Source organism: Nelusetta ayraudi, unplaced genomic scaffold, assembly GCF_046127955.1.
Source record: "Nelusetta ayraudi isolate G7.1 ecotype Tasmania unplaced genomic scaffold, CSIRO-AGI_Nayr_v1 ptg000151l, whole genome shotgun sequence".
Taxonomy (NCBI): Eukaryota; Metazoa; Chordata; class Actinopteri; order Tetraodontiformes; family Monacanthidae; genus Nelusetta; species Nelusetta ayraudi.
This window is the reverse complement of record NW_027466201.1, coordinates 668,714-684,656: the sequence shown is the minus strand read 5'-3', so window position 1 is coordinate 684,656 and position 15,943 is coordinate 668,714. Positions and strand designations below refer to the sequence as shown.

The following is a 15,943-nucleotide window of genomic DNA, read 5'->3' as shown; positions in this document are numbered from 1 at the left end:
ATGTGCACACTATTTTCTTTATATATTAACATATATAAAAGTAAGTTTTCTATTTTCTAACTGGTTTTCATTTGAGCCGCAGGTTCTTTTTTTTTTTACTTCCTACCAAAATAATTTTCAGGAAACCCAAGTTAGTTTTAACCTTTATTCTGTCAGATGGGATTGAAGTCAGTTTGCTTTGCATTATTTATGTTTTTTTAAATCGAGACACGGGGCACATGGGCAAATCTGCACAGCGGAATCTGACATCAAAGTCACAATCCGAAAATAAAGATCAAGAAAATCTAAAACAAAAGTCAAAATTCTGAGATTAAAGTCAGGGGAGAAAAAAAGTGTCCTAATTCAATAACTGATTGTTTCCTCGTGAGCCTTGTCCTTTATAGAAGGAACATTGAAAAAGCTTAATTCTGTTAAGACTTAAGAATATAACAATGTCGTGGAACAAGAACAGTCACGGATTACCGTTTTTACCGGGATTCACTTTTCCAGACGTAACGGTGTGTCACATTGCATTCTTTTCGACAAAACTAGAACAAAAAGTTATTTGAAGTTGTTCAAAATACGCCACGTAGCCCCAGTGTGCACTTTATCTTTCGGGGTTTGGCCAAGGTTAATCGCTTACCTACCTTGAATGTTCCTTGCAGAAATCAGCTTTCCACCGTTGCCAGACACTCGAGTATAAAAATGGCTTTCCAGTGCCGCGCCACCCCATTTTGGGCACTGGAAAGGATCTTGTCGTTGCAAAGCAGCTGATTCAGCCGGAGATGGGCGATATCGTGTTTGAGTCAGTGACCGTACCTTCCAAGCTCACGGGCGAAGACCAAGAGGAGGGTTTCATTCCCTTCTTTGTGGCCCTCGACAAGAAGGTATGGTGCAGCCAAAGCTGCTCGTTCTTCCTCTGTGACCCTCGTTCTTCAACTCTGTCTCGGCTCCGTAGGTGCTCCGCCTCTATGCGTACTTCAAGGAGAGCGTCCTGTTCTCGCCCGAGGAGGACTACCGCGTCCGACCGGTGGTCGTGTACTACTACCTTGAGGATGACACCATGTGCATCATTGAGCCCAGGGTGCAGAACTCTGGGCTTTCGCAAGGTACGCGGATCAAACGCCAGCGTCTGCCAAAGGCCGAGGGTGGGCTCCTTTACTCGTGGAGGGACCTCAACATCGCCATGGACCTGGAGGTGTACGGGGTCAAGTACCGCATCGTGCAGTGTGACACGTTCACACAGGTCTGTCACCGATCACCTTCAACGATCGCGCCACATGTCCACGTCGCTCCGCGTCAACTCTTTGGCCTATTTCATTTATGCTACTCAGGAATTCCTGGAGGGGGAGGGCATCGTTCTGAACAGTCCTGAGGCGATGCCAGTGGACCCGTACATTAAACGGCGTGAAAACCCTCAGCCCAGCTTCACCACGCCGTCTGAATTTGACCGCATGTTCAAGTTTCTTACCCTGGATCGGATGGTAAGGGCCGTTCACTCAGCAATTAACGAAAACATGTCTCGAAAAAAGACAGGCTTCAGGCTGTTTCACCTCTCCTCTCCTGCAGGTGCTGCGCTTCTTCGCCCTGTGGGAAGACGCCGACTCCTTGCAAGGGAAGACCAGGCCCGTTACCATCCAGTACTTCCTCGCGGACGACACGGTGGAGATCAGAATGGTCCACGAACCCAACAGTGGCCGGGATCCCTATCCCGTTTTGATGCGCAGACAGACACTTCCCAAGAAAATCAAACTGGCGTCGGGTGCGTACCAGTGTATCTGTGTTACCTGTGTCAGGCTTAGCTTAGCTTAGCTTAGCTTAGCTGATTCGTTCAGACCCTGTTTCCGTGGGGAGTTGGCACACCTGAAGACATTAAAACTCATGCACGTCACACGTTTACATCGTTGACCTTTTCAAAACGTTGCTCCTCCCAGCAACCTTTCCCAGCTGTGTGCTGGAGATTTCATCGCAGGAGGTTGATGAGTATTACTCACCCAAAGACCTCCAGTTGGGACAAAGGGTAAAGCTGCTGAGCCGTTGCTTCCTGCTGTATGACTGCGATGCTTTCACCAAGGAGTATTATGAGAAGAACCATCCCGAGATTGAGATGAAAACCATCAAGCTTCCAAAGAAAATTGACAAGCGTCTCGACAGGAAGAAGGTGAAATATGAAAAAAAATACTAATAATAATAATAATCATAACCAATCTGTAAATGATGCTGTCTTTATTGATTAGATGTGTCTATTTCTTATTATCTACTTCCATTAACTCACACAGGAGGTTCCACCGTATAATGGCTACGGTTCTCTTGAAGACTCTCTGCAGAATTGTTTGGCCTTAGTTCCAAAGCGACCCAAAAAGGATGTGTTAAAAATGCTGGAGAAAAGCAACATGGTGCTGCGCTACAGTGCCAAGCTGGTGAGTCAAACCCGTGGAACCCTAAAATAAAACAATTTTTCAGTCCATATTGGTCCATTAGAAATAAATATATTTATTATCACCATTAGAAATAGTGTCACCATCTGCCATTCTTAATGAATGAAGGAAAAAACATTTATCAAACCAAAAGCTGAACGTTTGCTTCCCCGTCGCGTGCTGGTGTCGTTCCAGGTCTCCCAGAATCCTGATAACGACGGAAGATGCTTTGTGATTTCCTACTTCCCGTCCAATGACATGATCAGCGTATTTGAAAATCCCACCCGCAACTCCGGCATCACCAGCGGCAAGTTCCTGGAAAAGACCAGAGTCCGGAAGCCCGGCTCTACGGTGGACAATCCTCAGTTCTACTCGCCAGCAGACTTTGCTATTGGAGCCACAATACGCAGTAACCCTTCAATTTTGATCTTGCATAGAACGTACTTGGACGGTTATTCTGTTCAAACCCAACGCAAAGTTCTTTCTGACAACTTCAGTGCGATGCATTTATTACGCTGCTCTTTACTTGATGGGAAATTTCTTTGTCATCTGCTCTGTTTCAGTTTTCAGTCACCGCTTTATGCTGACTGACGCGGACCTTTTTGTACTGACGTACCTGGAGGCCAACGCAGACAATATTCCGCCTGAGACACTAGAGTCCGTGCGCCGTAAGTTAAACGTGGATGGAACAAATGACAAAGCATGGGCGCAAATGGGTACCGAAGACCAGACTTAAGTCAGGTGAGCAAAACACATGCAAACCACTACTACTGTACATCAACAATACATTTCTTTCAATTGAAGCCACGCTTTTTTTTTCTTTACAAATTTATCTGTGACCCGTCAGGTGTCTGTCTGCCTAAACCATCTTCATGGCATCACAGAAGACTGAAGAGCCACACTTCACTCTCCTGATAGGCATCCAGTAACATAGACATGCTGGCTGGTGTGGGTGCTCTCCTGTGACCAGTGCTGTATCAGCTGTTGGCAAACTTAAATATGACTGGCTACCTCAATCAGGTGGAAATTCACTGTGAAATATGTTTTTTTTTTTTTTTTGTAAAAATGTAAAAGAAAAAAGAAAAAATCAAAAGTCAAACAATTCTGCTTATGATGCTATTCTTGCCATCGTCAATTTTAAGTGTGTGATTAATGGATGTGTCATTTTCATGTTTAAAAAAAACAATAAAGGAAACATCTTGTTGTCTTTTACTTCTTCTGATATTTTTTTTTTAACTGAGTTACCGTCATTATGACACTATGGTATTTATTACTGTTATCCATCCATCCATTTTCCCCGGACCAATCGCCAGTTCATCGCAGGGCCACATGGAGACAAAGACTAACAACCATTCGCACTCACTTACATACGGTGGCCGAGAGGTGCAAAACAGTAATGCACATCTATAGTCAACTCCAAATTCGCCTCACATGCATGTTTCTGCATTGTGGGAGAAGCCACGCAGACACAGTTAGCAAAAGTAATAATGCTGGGTTTCCTGCACTGATAAAGTTAATATTAAGAAAACGCAATCATTTGTAGAGGGTTTTTTTTTCTGGTTTCTTACCTCTGCTTGTTTATCGTGCTTCCTAATGCATAACATTGTAAGTTCGTTGGTGAAATGCATTATGCTAAGTGAGCTACAATTAGTAGTGTTTCTCCGCCGCCTTCTGGTGAAATTGGAGAATTTCAGGTTGCTGAAATCGACGCTGCATCAAAATAAGCGAATCAAAAACAAAACAAAATAAAAGCCTCACATAAAGTTACGTACACCACAGTATTTTTTTTTTTGTCTTCTGCCTAAATTTAATTATTTATCTTGCAGCACCTTCGTGTTTTATTTGTCAGAAATTGTTTCTGTTTTGCTGTTACCATGGAAACATCAAACTTCACTGGTGAACCTTGGGAACCTTGCGTGAACAGCATTCCATCTCCAGGTTAATGCATTCTTTTTGTATCAGCTCTTGCTGAAATTCTGTTGTTTTTTTTTCAAAAGTTTAATTCTGAAAATGTCCTGGAACTGGAACAGCCAAGGATTACCATTTTTACCTGGATACACTTTTCGGGATACAACGGTATGTGAGGCGAAGTTAAAAAAAAAAAAAAAAAAAAGGAAATAGACTTGTTTGCTGTGGTGCTTCACAATATTTTCTAATGCAAGATTTTTTTTTTTTTTTTGAAGGTACTATTAGAAGATATGTACAGAAGCGTATTGCATTCACAAATTTAAAAAAAAAAAAAAAATCTGTTTTTCAGTGTAATTATTTCTGTTTTTCGTGCAAAAATTTTTCCGCCCTGTTTTTCGTGCAAATTTCTTTGCACGAAACCCCCCCATCTCATTTATTCATTCACTCCTCTATCTATTTTTGGATCATTTTCACAGAAGTCAGCCTTCCACCGGCCGCAGACTCTTGAGTACAGGAATGGCTGCCCTCTGCCTTGTCGCCCCTCTGTGGGCATCGGACAGGATCCTCTTCCATCAGAGCGAAGGGACATCAGCGACTTGCTGTTTGAGACACCAGACATCACTTCCAGCACTTTTGAGCAAAGCAGGGATGATGTCTTTGTTCCAGCGTATGTGGCCCTCCACAAGAAGGTAGGACACAGAAAACTACCGCTGCGGATCTAGAGTGCTTTAAAAATGAGTGTCCTGTGTAGGACTGTGTAGGGTTTAGACACCAGCATGGTACATAAAGTAGAATAAATGTTAACATACTGATGGCTGATGATGGTCCAGGGGCAATATGAGGCCTTTTTAACTCGGCCCGCCGAACTTGAAGAAATTACATTACTAGTAAGTAAATAATTTTATAGAAAATTGTATTTTTGTCATTATCTGTGGATAGATCACTATTTGGTTATTTTAAAAAAAATAATTAGTGTTGGTGGACAAAGAGCTTGTGTGCCTGTTTTTTGATCTGTTTGTCTTTGTGTTTGTTTTAAACAAAAGATGAGAGCGTTTTTTTGGAAGCTTTTCTTCACCAGCCTCTTGTAAACTTACAGGTACTGCGCTTCCATGGCTACTTCAAGGAGGACATCCTATACTCCCCGGAGGAGGACTACCGCATTAGGCCCGTGGTCATCTACTACTATCTGGAGGACGACACCATGTGCGTTGTGGAGCCTGCAGTGCCAAATTCCGGCATACCGCAAGGAAAACGGATCAAGCGCCAGCGTCTGCCAAAGACTGAGGGTGGCCTCCATTACCAGTGGAAGGATCTCAACATTGCAATGGACCTGGAGGTGTACGGGGTCAAGTACCGCATCGTGCAGTGTGACGCTTTCACACAGGTACTGCATCCGCTCGTGTGAGTGCTTTCGCTAATTGGGAGAGTTCTTTCAAATCTACCTTTTCTTTGGTATGTTTAAACGCAGGAATTCTTGGAGAGCGAAGGCATCGTCCTGAATGACCCTGAGCCCATGCCTGAGGACCCGTACAGCAAACGGCGAGAAAACCCTCAGCCCAGCTACACCACACCGTCTGAATTTGACCAAACATACAAGTTTCTTACCCTGGATCGAAAGGTAATGAAAAAAAAAAAACCTTAATGAATATCGTCTCTGTCAGAAAAACATCAGCTGTCAAATGAAAAGGAGGTTCAATGTGTCCCAAACCTTCCCGTGCCTCAATCAGCAGAGCTCAGACTCGCTTCAAGATCTCCTCTCCTGCAGGTGCTACGCTTCTTTGCCCAGTGGGAAGACGCCGACTCCCTGCAAGGAGAGACCAGGCCCGTCACCATCCAGTACTTCCTGGTGGACGACACGGTGGAGATCAGGATGGTCCACCAAGCCAACAGTGGCCGGGATCCCTGCCCCGTCCTGATGCGGCGACAGATGCTCCCCAAGAGAGTGAAGCCGGGTGAGAGTGCTTGCGTCTGCTGCTTGTCTCTTTATTTAAACATGTCGTACCCGGTGAAGTGTTTCGGTAAGGAATTTTTACATCCATTCGCGTACATTGAAAGGTCTCAAGAACTTTATTTGCCAAGGGGAAGAGGAACAAGTACCTGTTTGGTGGGTCTCATTACTAACCTGTGAGACATACCAGAGTGGCGTCTGCACCCTTTGGTGTGTCACAAAGGGTCAATTATTAGACCATTGTGTTTTGTACATGCTTATACGGACGCAAAGAATTGATCGTTATCTTATCCTTGTTTCGTTTTGGAGTTCACTGACATTGTTGTTCCAAAGTGCAGTTTAAAGAGAACGTGACAAAATGCTGGGGACATTTAAATGAAGAACTCATTCTTCAATGATGCTCCATCATGGCTCATTTTCTCCAGCAACCTTTGCCAGCTGCGTGCTGGAGGTTTCAACAGAGGAAGTGGATGAGTATTACTCCCCCAAAGACTTCCAGTTGGGGCAACAGATAAAGCTGCTCGGCCGTTGCTTCCTGCTGTACGACTGCGACGCTTTCACCAAGGAGTACTACGAGAAGAAGCACCCCGACATAGAGGTGAAACCCATCGAGCTCCCAAAGAGGAGCGACAAGCTCCATGACAGGAAAAGGGTGAGGATCTTCAAACCCTGCCTGTAGGACACCAAAACTATTGTGACTGTAAAATGGAATATTTTTCTTTGTTCCTTCAACCGTTTCTTAACGTTAACAGGAAATTCCACCATATAATGGTTTTGGTTCGCTTGAAGACTCTCTCCAAAATTGTTTGACCTTGATTCCTGAGCCTCCCAAAAAGAATGTGTTGAAGATGCTTGAGAACAGCAACATGGTGCTGCGCTACAGTGCCAAGCTGGTGAGTCACCAGAACTCACTGCGCTGGTACTTGAAATCGTTTGGATTTTTGTGGTTCCAGCAAACCGCGCGCGATACTGAATGGAGGAAGCAGACTGTATCTAATAACGAAAATGATTTTCGAAACCCTCGTTCAGGGTTTGGGCTATTTGAACAGCGTCATGATAGCGCTGCTGAAAGAAAGAAAGAAAGAAAGAAAGAAAGAAAGAAAGAAGGAAAGAAAGAAAAGCACAGAGGCAAACAAACTCTGTCTGATCTCCAAACACTCAACATGCTGACCAAGGAAAATAAACCACCAGAGCCAAAATGTCTTTTCGGGTAAAAGAAATCCAAAACTGCATCAGTGTTCAAACTGTCCTGTGTTGGCGGCTTTCCAGGACTCGGAGAATCCCGAGGACGAGGGCCGACGCTTCGTACTCTCCTACTTCCTGTCCAATGACATGATCAGTATTTTTGAAATTCCCACCCGCAATTCTGGTATAATCGGTGGCAAGTTCCTGGAAAAGACCAGAGTCCCCAAGCCGGGTTCTACGGTGGACAAACCCGAGTTCTATTCGCCGGCAGACTTTGCCATTGGAGCCACCGTGGACGGTAACCTTTGACCTCGTGCTTGGACCATTCGTGCAATAGTCTTATCGCGACTTCTCCTGGCTAATTTGTCATCTTTGCTTTTCAGTTTTCGGACACCGTTTTGTGTTGACTGATGCTGACCGCTATGTCCTGACCTACCTGGAACCAATGGCGAGCCAGATTCCCTCCGAGACGTTGGAGTCTTTGCAGAACAAGCTAAACATGTACGCCATCGATAACTTTCCACCCGATGAAAACGGTAAGAAGAATGTGCGAGTAAGGACGGGGGGGTTGTTTTGAATTGTTCTCATAGCTCCTTCCGTCTTGTCCTTTATCAGGTCATGATGTACCAGAGACTTCGTGATGTCAAGGCTGGATTTCCCTGAAGTTTTCAACGTTTAAAAAAAAGAAGAAATTTTGTGGAAAAAAAAGTAGAAATTTTGTGGATAAGGTAGAAATTTCATTAATAAAGATGACGCGTGGAAATTGGCGAGTAGACTGGATAGATGATGGATTAACCCAGTTAGCCACATTTAAGTTATTCTCGACATTTTGACTTACTTCACGTTGACATTAATTTCAAAATGTTGAATTTATTCACGAAATTTCATCTTTTTTTTGTTTTGTTTTTTACGTCAACTGTATTCTCAAAATTTGGACTTTAATCTTGAAATTTCAACTTTATCCTCAAATTGGAAACTTGGGGGGGGCCCTAATCCTCTTCCGTAAGTAAGGCCCAATGTTAACATTCAAGGGATCTGCACTATATAAGCTTTTTGGTCGTTAAAGTACAAAAATACAACTGACATCTCAGAATATTGCATAATCAACTTGAAAATCAGGGGTCATTTTGAACGTTGCTTGCAATATTCGGTCTAACCAATAGATGCCACCAAATCTAATCAAATCGAGGACTCAAAATTGAATCCAATACTTCAAAAGCCAGAAGAAATATCCACAAATGTTATGAGTCAGAGTCAACTTGCTCATTTTCTGTTCAGAAAACTGCATTATTTAATAAAGTAATAATAATAAAAAAAAAAAACAACATGGAATGACATGCTGTAATATCTTCCATACATGATTGTTTGTCAGTGACAAATTCTTGAGTCGTGAACATACATAACATCATATCATGAGAAGGAGGCTGGATGACCACTTTCGATGGATCGGCCTGAAAACACTCGCAGCTCTCAGCTTTCTTTTTGCGCGCCGACGGGATCCCGTTCGGCCGTCGTACAGTAAGCTCATATCTTCAGTAACATCGTTTTGCTGTGAAACACCGGTTTAGACAAGCGAAGCTGGCTCAGTGGGAGGAGCTTGAAAAAAAAACAAAAAAGAAAACTGCAAAGTCAAGACAACACAACCGGTACTGGCGCACGAGGATATGCATTAGCACAGGTACGGTACACGAGTCGCGTGTACTCTTTTACATTTTCATTGTTCTGCATACATGAGTGCTCCTGAGGGTGGGATAGCAGGCGGCGTGGGTGCGTTTGATGAAAAAGGAAAAAAAAAAAAAAAAAAGGAAAATAAATGAAAATACTGATATGACGAGAAGAGTAACTTTCCTGTTGGGGTCCCAGAATTTCCTTGGATTTTGCCTGTTTTTTTCCAGCATTCAAGTCTGAGGAGACCAGGTCCCTGTGACTTGTCAGAGCACGCTCAACAGGAGGCTCGGGTGGCCGGTGGCCCAAAGCTTCCCCATTGTGCTGCTGAGAAACTTCAGCCACGGCTGAGCCCCGACCAGTTCACTGCGGCCTCTTAGGGAGATTTGAGTTTTTTGGTCCGAGGCGAGACGCCGTTCTCGGCTTTAAGGACTCCGTTTTCGTGGTGGCCAACTGTTGGGAGAGACGTTAGCATTAGTGGGGACGTTAGCTTTCGATTTGCCGCCTGTTGATCTCGTTCTGTCGGCCGGCCCGAACTTACTCGAGTCCCTCTTGAGCGGCCGCAGCGCTTGCTTCGTGGCCTTCTTGCGAGTGGCCTGCTCGTGTCGGAACTCCCTCCAGCGCCTCAGCTGGAAGCGGATAAACTTCCAGAGTAGCCAAGACTGGGTGAAACACACCGCCAGCAGGACGGTCATCCTGAGTAAGAGGGAGAAGAGTGCAGTTTCAGCGGGCTGGCGCGAGTCAACCCGACATTCTGTCTTATTGGTGCTGATGATTTGACATTTTCTATTGTTTGACAGCCAGTACACATGAGACAATTTACGCAGATCATGTTTCAATTTACCCAACGTCAATTTGGCCTATTAGCATGGTGGCCTATTCGTGTCAGAAAAAAAAAAAAACTGTTTCCTTATTGACTCTGTTGTTCTAAATGTTTGAAAGCCTCTGTCTGCAGGCCATGCTTTTAATTTGAAGGGCAGGGCCGTACGGTGCGACAGTTTTCGTCGCATTTGCAGTTGCGCAGGAGTTGTAGTTCTACGTGTTTGCTATCCATCTCAATTCAACTATTTAAGAACTACATTTCCTGGTTCAAATTAATCTCACAATAAACACGTTAACTAACTGTCCACCCAGGTGTGCAGCTAAATTTTTCTTTGTGCTACTAAAGTGCTTAACTTGCTAGCGCTAGCGCAACCACTTAAAAAAAAAGTAAGCATACAGCCCTGAAGGGGCTGTTGCAATAGTGTTTGCCTAGCTTGCGAAGTGAATACTCTGTAAATTAGTGTCGAAAACTCCAAATAAAATCGACAAAATGAAATCGTAAAGCGCTAAAAATCACATGCGTTCCGTCCGAGCTGCATGTTTTCTATGTCTTCGTGTCACGGCAGCGGCTGTAAAAAAAAAAACAGCATGCATTTCGTCAATCATTACCTGATCAGCACAGTGTTGAAATTGCCCGCCGCCAAGTCCAGGCCCTGGTTCTCGGAGCGAGCCAGACCGAAGCCAACAGCCAGGAACATCAGGGTCAGGGTGGCCATCCTCGTGAACACGAAGCTGACCGCCCACATGTCAAACCTGCAAAGCACACACACACGGCAAAAAATATAGTTCGGGAAGAAGAAGAAGAAGAAAAAAAACAAAAAAACAAAAAACAAACATGGAGCTGAGGATTAAAAACCACTGTGAGGTTGCGCACATTTTCTGATGGTTCTCGTCGGTGAAGTAAAAGAGCCTGGCGATGTGGAAGCCCAGCTCGGACACATATTGCAGGAAGACGAGCACCAGGCCCACTCGAGTCAAGCTGCACAAGACAATAACACTGTTACTATTCCAACCGACCTGTGGCATTCACAAGCTGTAAATTCACCAGGAAGACATTCAGACACATTTCTGCCTGTCATTATGGCCCAACAGGCCAAGGAGGGGGGGGGGAATATTGTTACTATTTTGGGAGAAAAAAAGAAAAGCTGCCTCACTCCCGGATGCTTACTTTAATAAATATGCTGCCAGGATGTGCAGCAGGTAGAGACAGATGTACTGGAGCTGGCGTGGAATCTCCTCCTGGAAAACAAACCGAGCCCGGTTTACAAACGGCACGAGCAGTTTCTTTACCTCGCAACAACAAAGCCCATCCAGTCAAACACGGACTCCAGTTCCTCCGAGACTCCTCGCTCACTCACCTTGCGTACTTTCTGGAAGTAGAGCTCCGGCAGGGCATGGAGCCAGTAGGCCAGCTGAGTGAGGTAGAAAAACTTCACCTGAAACCTGAAAGTGGAAGAAATTCCACACGGCCGGTTAGTGAGGAGGCTTGGAAAAAGGAAGGGGGACCGGAAGTAGAGAGGACAGACAGAGAGAGAGACAGACAGAGAGAGAGAGAGAGAGAGACAGAGAGAGAGAGAGTGCGCGTGTGTGTGTGTGTGTGTGTGTGTGTGTGTGTGTGTGATTCAGGCTGCAGTCACAGCGAGCCAAAAAAAGAAATCCCGATATCGAAAGAAAGAAAAGAACACAATGGGTGAAGCCGAGAGCGCTGCCAAGTAGTGCAGGAACAAACAAAGGCTCGGGACGACGTGAAAACAGGAAATCACCGTGCGTGTTGTTTTTGTTTTTTTTTGTTGGTTTTTCCATTTACAAGAATGTTTCTGTGATCAGATGAGACAAGTTGGCTCTTAACCCCCCCCCCCGTGTATGTAAACACAGCTGGGCCAATAACAGATCAAGCGCAACACGATCTGAGAGAATCACGTCGGAACGCACGGAACGCACCCGGAAGACGATGCACAGATTTAACCTTCAATTAAAACAGAATTAAAAATTTACAGGAAAGTCACATTTCAATCAGAATCAGAATTTAAATGTTAAAGTGAAAATAAATATGCAAGTAAAACAGCAGGTCGGAATGAAGTGTTGATACCTGAGGTGCACATGTGGGTAGTTCTCCCAAAGGCTGCTGGGATGCAAGATGTATCCTTCCTGGAAGAGACAAACAAAACGATTTGTCACTTTCTCCAAATCTTCAACACGTCGAACGCGGACGTTTAAGAGGCGTCGGCTCACCGTCAAAAGAACGTAGAGGCTCCAGACGCTGGACACCAGGTGAAAGACGCACAGCTGGCCCGACTCATTGAACTTGGTGTTCTTGCTCTTGGAGAGGTGGAGACGCCGGTTCACTTTCTGCCGGGTGGAGAGGAAAAAAAAAAGGAAAAAAAAAAAAAAAAAAAGAACGCGGCGAGGTCACGTGAGCGCCAGACAGTTTTTGAAGCGGGACGGGAGAGGACAGCGGGATTCTATTTGTGGCTCCTCTGAAGAGGGATTCCTTTCAAACTGTGTGACGAAGGAGCTCAAAAAAACAAAACAGCAAGCCTTTTGTTTCACCGGCCTATTTTGGAACGATGACGCGCGGGCTCACGCTCGACATGGAATGCTGCTGTGTTACCTTTTAAACTGTCCACTAATTTGATTATTTCTGCGCAAAACTGAACTTCGTGGATCCGGTTAACGTGCTTGAAGACGCAAATCTAGGAATCGGCCAATTGCGACGCCACAAGGGGCAAAGAGGCCTCCTGGGTTTCATGATCACATCCCCCCTTCCATCAGAAAAAGCATCACTTTCAGCAGCAAGCTAATGGTTTTGTCGCCTGTCGTTTGCGGGAGGCTGCAAACAGAGGGCTAATCATGCGAGGGGGGGGTTCTCCCGGAAATCCATCACGTTTTTGTTCGTAATGAATCACGTGGCGCTCCTCCGCTGGCGTAAAGATTAATACAGCACCTGCAGACGGGTCAGTTTGACAAATAACCTGCAGCATGAGCTTCTAAATGGCCCAAATCCGGATCGATCGCGAGGCGGACTGAGAAATGGGAGTGCGAGTCGTGGACGGTGTCGAGGCAGAAGTTTGAAGCTATTAAAACAAACAAATTATTGTAAATTTAATGAAAAGACGTTGAACCAAATTGCTTTTGCGCAGCACTTTCTTTAATGAGCTTTCTTTGGCCTTTTATCAATCGGACGTGTTGGGGGAGGGGGGGGGGGGATTATATTGCACGTGCACGTTGCGCGACGGCGGCGGCGGCTCCACTCACGTCCAGGAGGTACTCCTGCACCACGGCGTGGAGGATGATGGTGATGAAGAAGTAGAAGACGACGGTGGCGCAGTCCTTCCACCCGTAGTGGTAAAATGTCACCTCCTCCTCTGCACGCACACGCACACAAAAGAATGTTTGCAATGCAGAAGTGTGAGAAACGGGCGCCCAGGAGCGGCGCCAGCTAAAAATTAAAGTCGCTAAAAAGGCATCAACGCGATGGTTGAATGCGCAGCACAGATGAAAAACTCAAGCCGGCCGGTGCTTCATGCAGGTCACCGACTTTACATTCAAATGAGCGGCGCGTACCTGATAACAGTGTGGTGACATTGTACTGGGGCTGAATGAACAGTACGGCCGTCTTAGCCGTCGCCTGGAAATGAGAGAGGGCGTTAATTGTAGCGAAGATGCCTGGCGTAGCTTGCAGAGGTGCGGCGATGTTTGTTTTTTATGTTTCTGTACTTTACCCACTGCAGACCTTTTGTTTTTCCACTGTGGCAGCCTTTTCAAAAAACTCAACACATCTCCAGAAAAACCTTGAGCTGACGGCCTCTTCACTAGCTAGCATTGAAGGCCTACCAGTGAGCTGCGTATGCATTTGTGATGTCACAAAGGGCTGCACTAGGCACATACTTTCTGCTCGGTGCATCAAAAAAAAAAAAAAGAGGAAGAGGAAGAAAACGGTGTCATTTCCCCCAATTCAGTCAGTTGACACACTGGATGTGCTTGTGGTTGAAAACCGTGGTCAATCAAGTGAGTATTTTCAGAATAATGGGGGGCGGTTCCGTCTGACACCTGACTTGAAAGGCGAGCAGAGCGTGCCGCCGCAGCCGCAGCTGCAGCATCCGCCCGTTGCAGTCGCTTTGAATGGTGACAGTGCTTTTAGTCAAATTGTGATTTTCAGGTTTCACTCCGTTCCATCTCAGCGACTTCCAGAGGCGAGAGGTGGTTTCGACCAATCCGGCTTCTGATAGGACTGCGGCAGCTCGTCGGCCCGTGTCGATCAACTGAGGCACCCCGGGGTGTCTTTTTTATGTTTTTTTTTTTGCCAGGAAACACAAAGTGAGCAGCCGCACAAATATCTAAAGTGCAATTTTCAGAAAATGGGGGGGCGGGGGGGGACTCAAAAGTAAATTTGACAGAACTGCATTGGAATAAAAGAAGACAAAGAAATGTCCTCACACAACAGCAGAGTGTCACATGTTGTTTATTAGGCCACTGCACACAAGCTAGATATTATATCTGCTTATTTTCCCCCCCCCCCAGTATTTTCTTCTTTTTAAAAAAAAAAAAAAAAATATGTAGGCATGAAGCAGTAAAGGGTGCCATCATTACTTGCATACCAGCTGACCCCGTTGGTCCTCTGGCACTGTTCGAGTATGAATTATGTCTACACTGCATGTTCAGCAGCCAAATGGACCAAAAGTAATGCCAAACCTACAAATTGCGACAGCCAAGTTCTCCTTTTTGTTGACAAAGCGAGAAATCTGAAGGGAATCCCCACCCTTACCGCTGTTTCACCGGACAGCTCGGTGACCACAGCCTATGAAACTGAATAACTGACCAACAGAGGAAGGAGTTTAGGAATGTGTTGTGTGAGCGCTCGCGAGGAAGTGCAGCTCAGTCCGAACAGAGTGGATAGTTACTTGGAAAAATGAGTATCAAAGTTTGTTTTATTTTATTTATTTATTTCAATCCCTGCGCGGACGCAATGTCTTCAGTTCGGTTGAGGTTGCAACAGTCGGCGGCATAGAGGCTCCAAGATTGAGACGTGGCAGTTAACGACAACCCTCGAAGTTAGCGGGGGAAAGAAGTCCAGCTTCCGCATGGTACTTTCGAAATAAAAGCCTCAGACGGACTCACCCCGGGCGATATATTTACGTGTCAATAGCCGCGCTTTTACTTTGAAAGGTCAAGGACGCGCGAGTTCCCGTAAAACCCACGTCGTCTGCGTTAAATAACCTTTTGAATGTAATGTGGAGGCTGACTGGAAACTGGAGCCCCTCTGCATTGTCAAAATAGTAAAGTGGCTTTATTACGGAAATGAGTAAGAATGATGCGTCTCCTTTAAAAAAAAAAGCCACAATATAAATGCCAATTGACGGGCTTTCTGTTGCACGGCGGCAAAGTAAAAGCACAGTTTTGAGCCAAAACTCACAGAACAAAAGAAAGAAAACAGTCCCATTGCTCTTCACGCCGTCTTGTTTTGCATTAGCCCTTCATCTAGGTTGTAAGTCGCGTTTATTAGTTTTCCCTTGACGTTCACATGAGGGACATTCTTGGGGAACTTGTAGGGGGGGGAAAGTGAACCAAGCAGCCATCGCACAGACGCAAACTGCTCTCAGTGTTTGAGCGCAGGGAATTACAACACTCGAACACGTCTGCAAAAGGTCGGGACACTTTTCGACGGAGTAGACTTCTGCATTCACGCCAAGTCACATCTGTAAAACGCTCCGCTGCCTCAACGAACAGCTGAGCTGAGAGAGACGAGGGTGGAAGAAAAAAAAGAGAATCTCACCTCAAACATCAATCCTATCAGGATGAAAATCACCAGGCTGAACACGATGTCCGCGTGGTTCTGAATGAGGAACTCCTGGCTGAAGAACGGGTAACTCTTGTTCCTTCTTCGAAATGCCATGTCAAATCGACGGCGTTATCTCCGCTATTTTTATAAATCTGAATTTTTCTGACTACGAAGTTCAGGAGTTAACTTTGCCACCGAGGTGCGCATGCGCCGACTTCTTAAAGGGCGCGTTCCGTAAAT

At 45.3% G+C, this 15,943-nt stretch overlaps 3 protein-coding genes across 3 annotated transcripts; 2 read left to right on the top strand and 1 right to left on the bottom strand.

The window, feature by feature from the left end:
* Positions 1-349: 349 nt before the first annotated feature.
* Positions 350-3,149, top strand: LOC142879992 (EF-hand domain-containing protein 1-like). The gene is made up of 9 exons (XM_076013593.1): positions 350-497; positions 645-866; positions 938-1,225; positions 1,314-1,463; positions 1,549-1,741; positions 1,914-2,140; positions 2,259-2,399; positions 2,592-2,805; positions 2,960-3,149. The coding sequence occupies exons 1-9, from the start codon at positions 432-434 to the stop codon at positions 3,130-3,132; spliced, it is 1,674 nt and encodes a 557-aa protein (XP_075869708.1). The 5' UTR covers positions 350-431; the 3' UTR covers positions 3,133-3,149.
* Positions 3,150-3,818: 669 nt separating this feature from the next.
* Positions 3,819-8,014, top strand: efhc1 (EF-hand domain (C-terminal) containing 1). The gene is made up of 9 exons (XM_076013476.1): positions 3,819-4,472; positions 4,781-4,993; positions 5,401-5,688; positions 5,773-5,922; positions 6,070-6,256; positions 6,678-6,904; positions 7,005-7,145; positions 7,522-7,735; positions 7,821-8,014. Exons 1-9 carry the CDS (start codon positions 4,407-4,409, stop codon positions 8,012-8,014), a joined length of 1,680 nt encoding a protein of 559 aa, XP_075869591.1. The 5' UTR covers positions 3,819-4,406.
* A 671-nt stretch (positions 8,015-8,685) lies between these two features.
* On the bottom strand, positions 8,686-15,915 carry tram2 (translocation associated membrane protein 2). Its single transcript, XM_076013448.1, has 11 exons — positions 15,698-15,915; positions 13,489-13,552; positions 13,180-13,289; positions 12,157-12,273; positions 12,014-12,072; positions 11,283-11,367; positions 11,093-11,163; positions 10,799-10,903; positions 10,534-10,677; positions 9,644-9,798; positions 8,686-9,555 (listed from the first exon to the last, which is right to left on the bottom strand). Exons 1-11 carry the CDS (start codon positions 15,815-15,817, stop codon positions 9,479-9,481), a joined length of 1,107 nt encoding a protein of 368 aa, XP_075869563.1. The 5' UTR covers positions 15,818-15,915; the 3' UTR covers positions 8,686-9,478.
* Between the last annotated feature and the right edge of the window lie 28 nt (positions 15,916-15,943).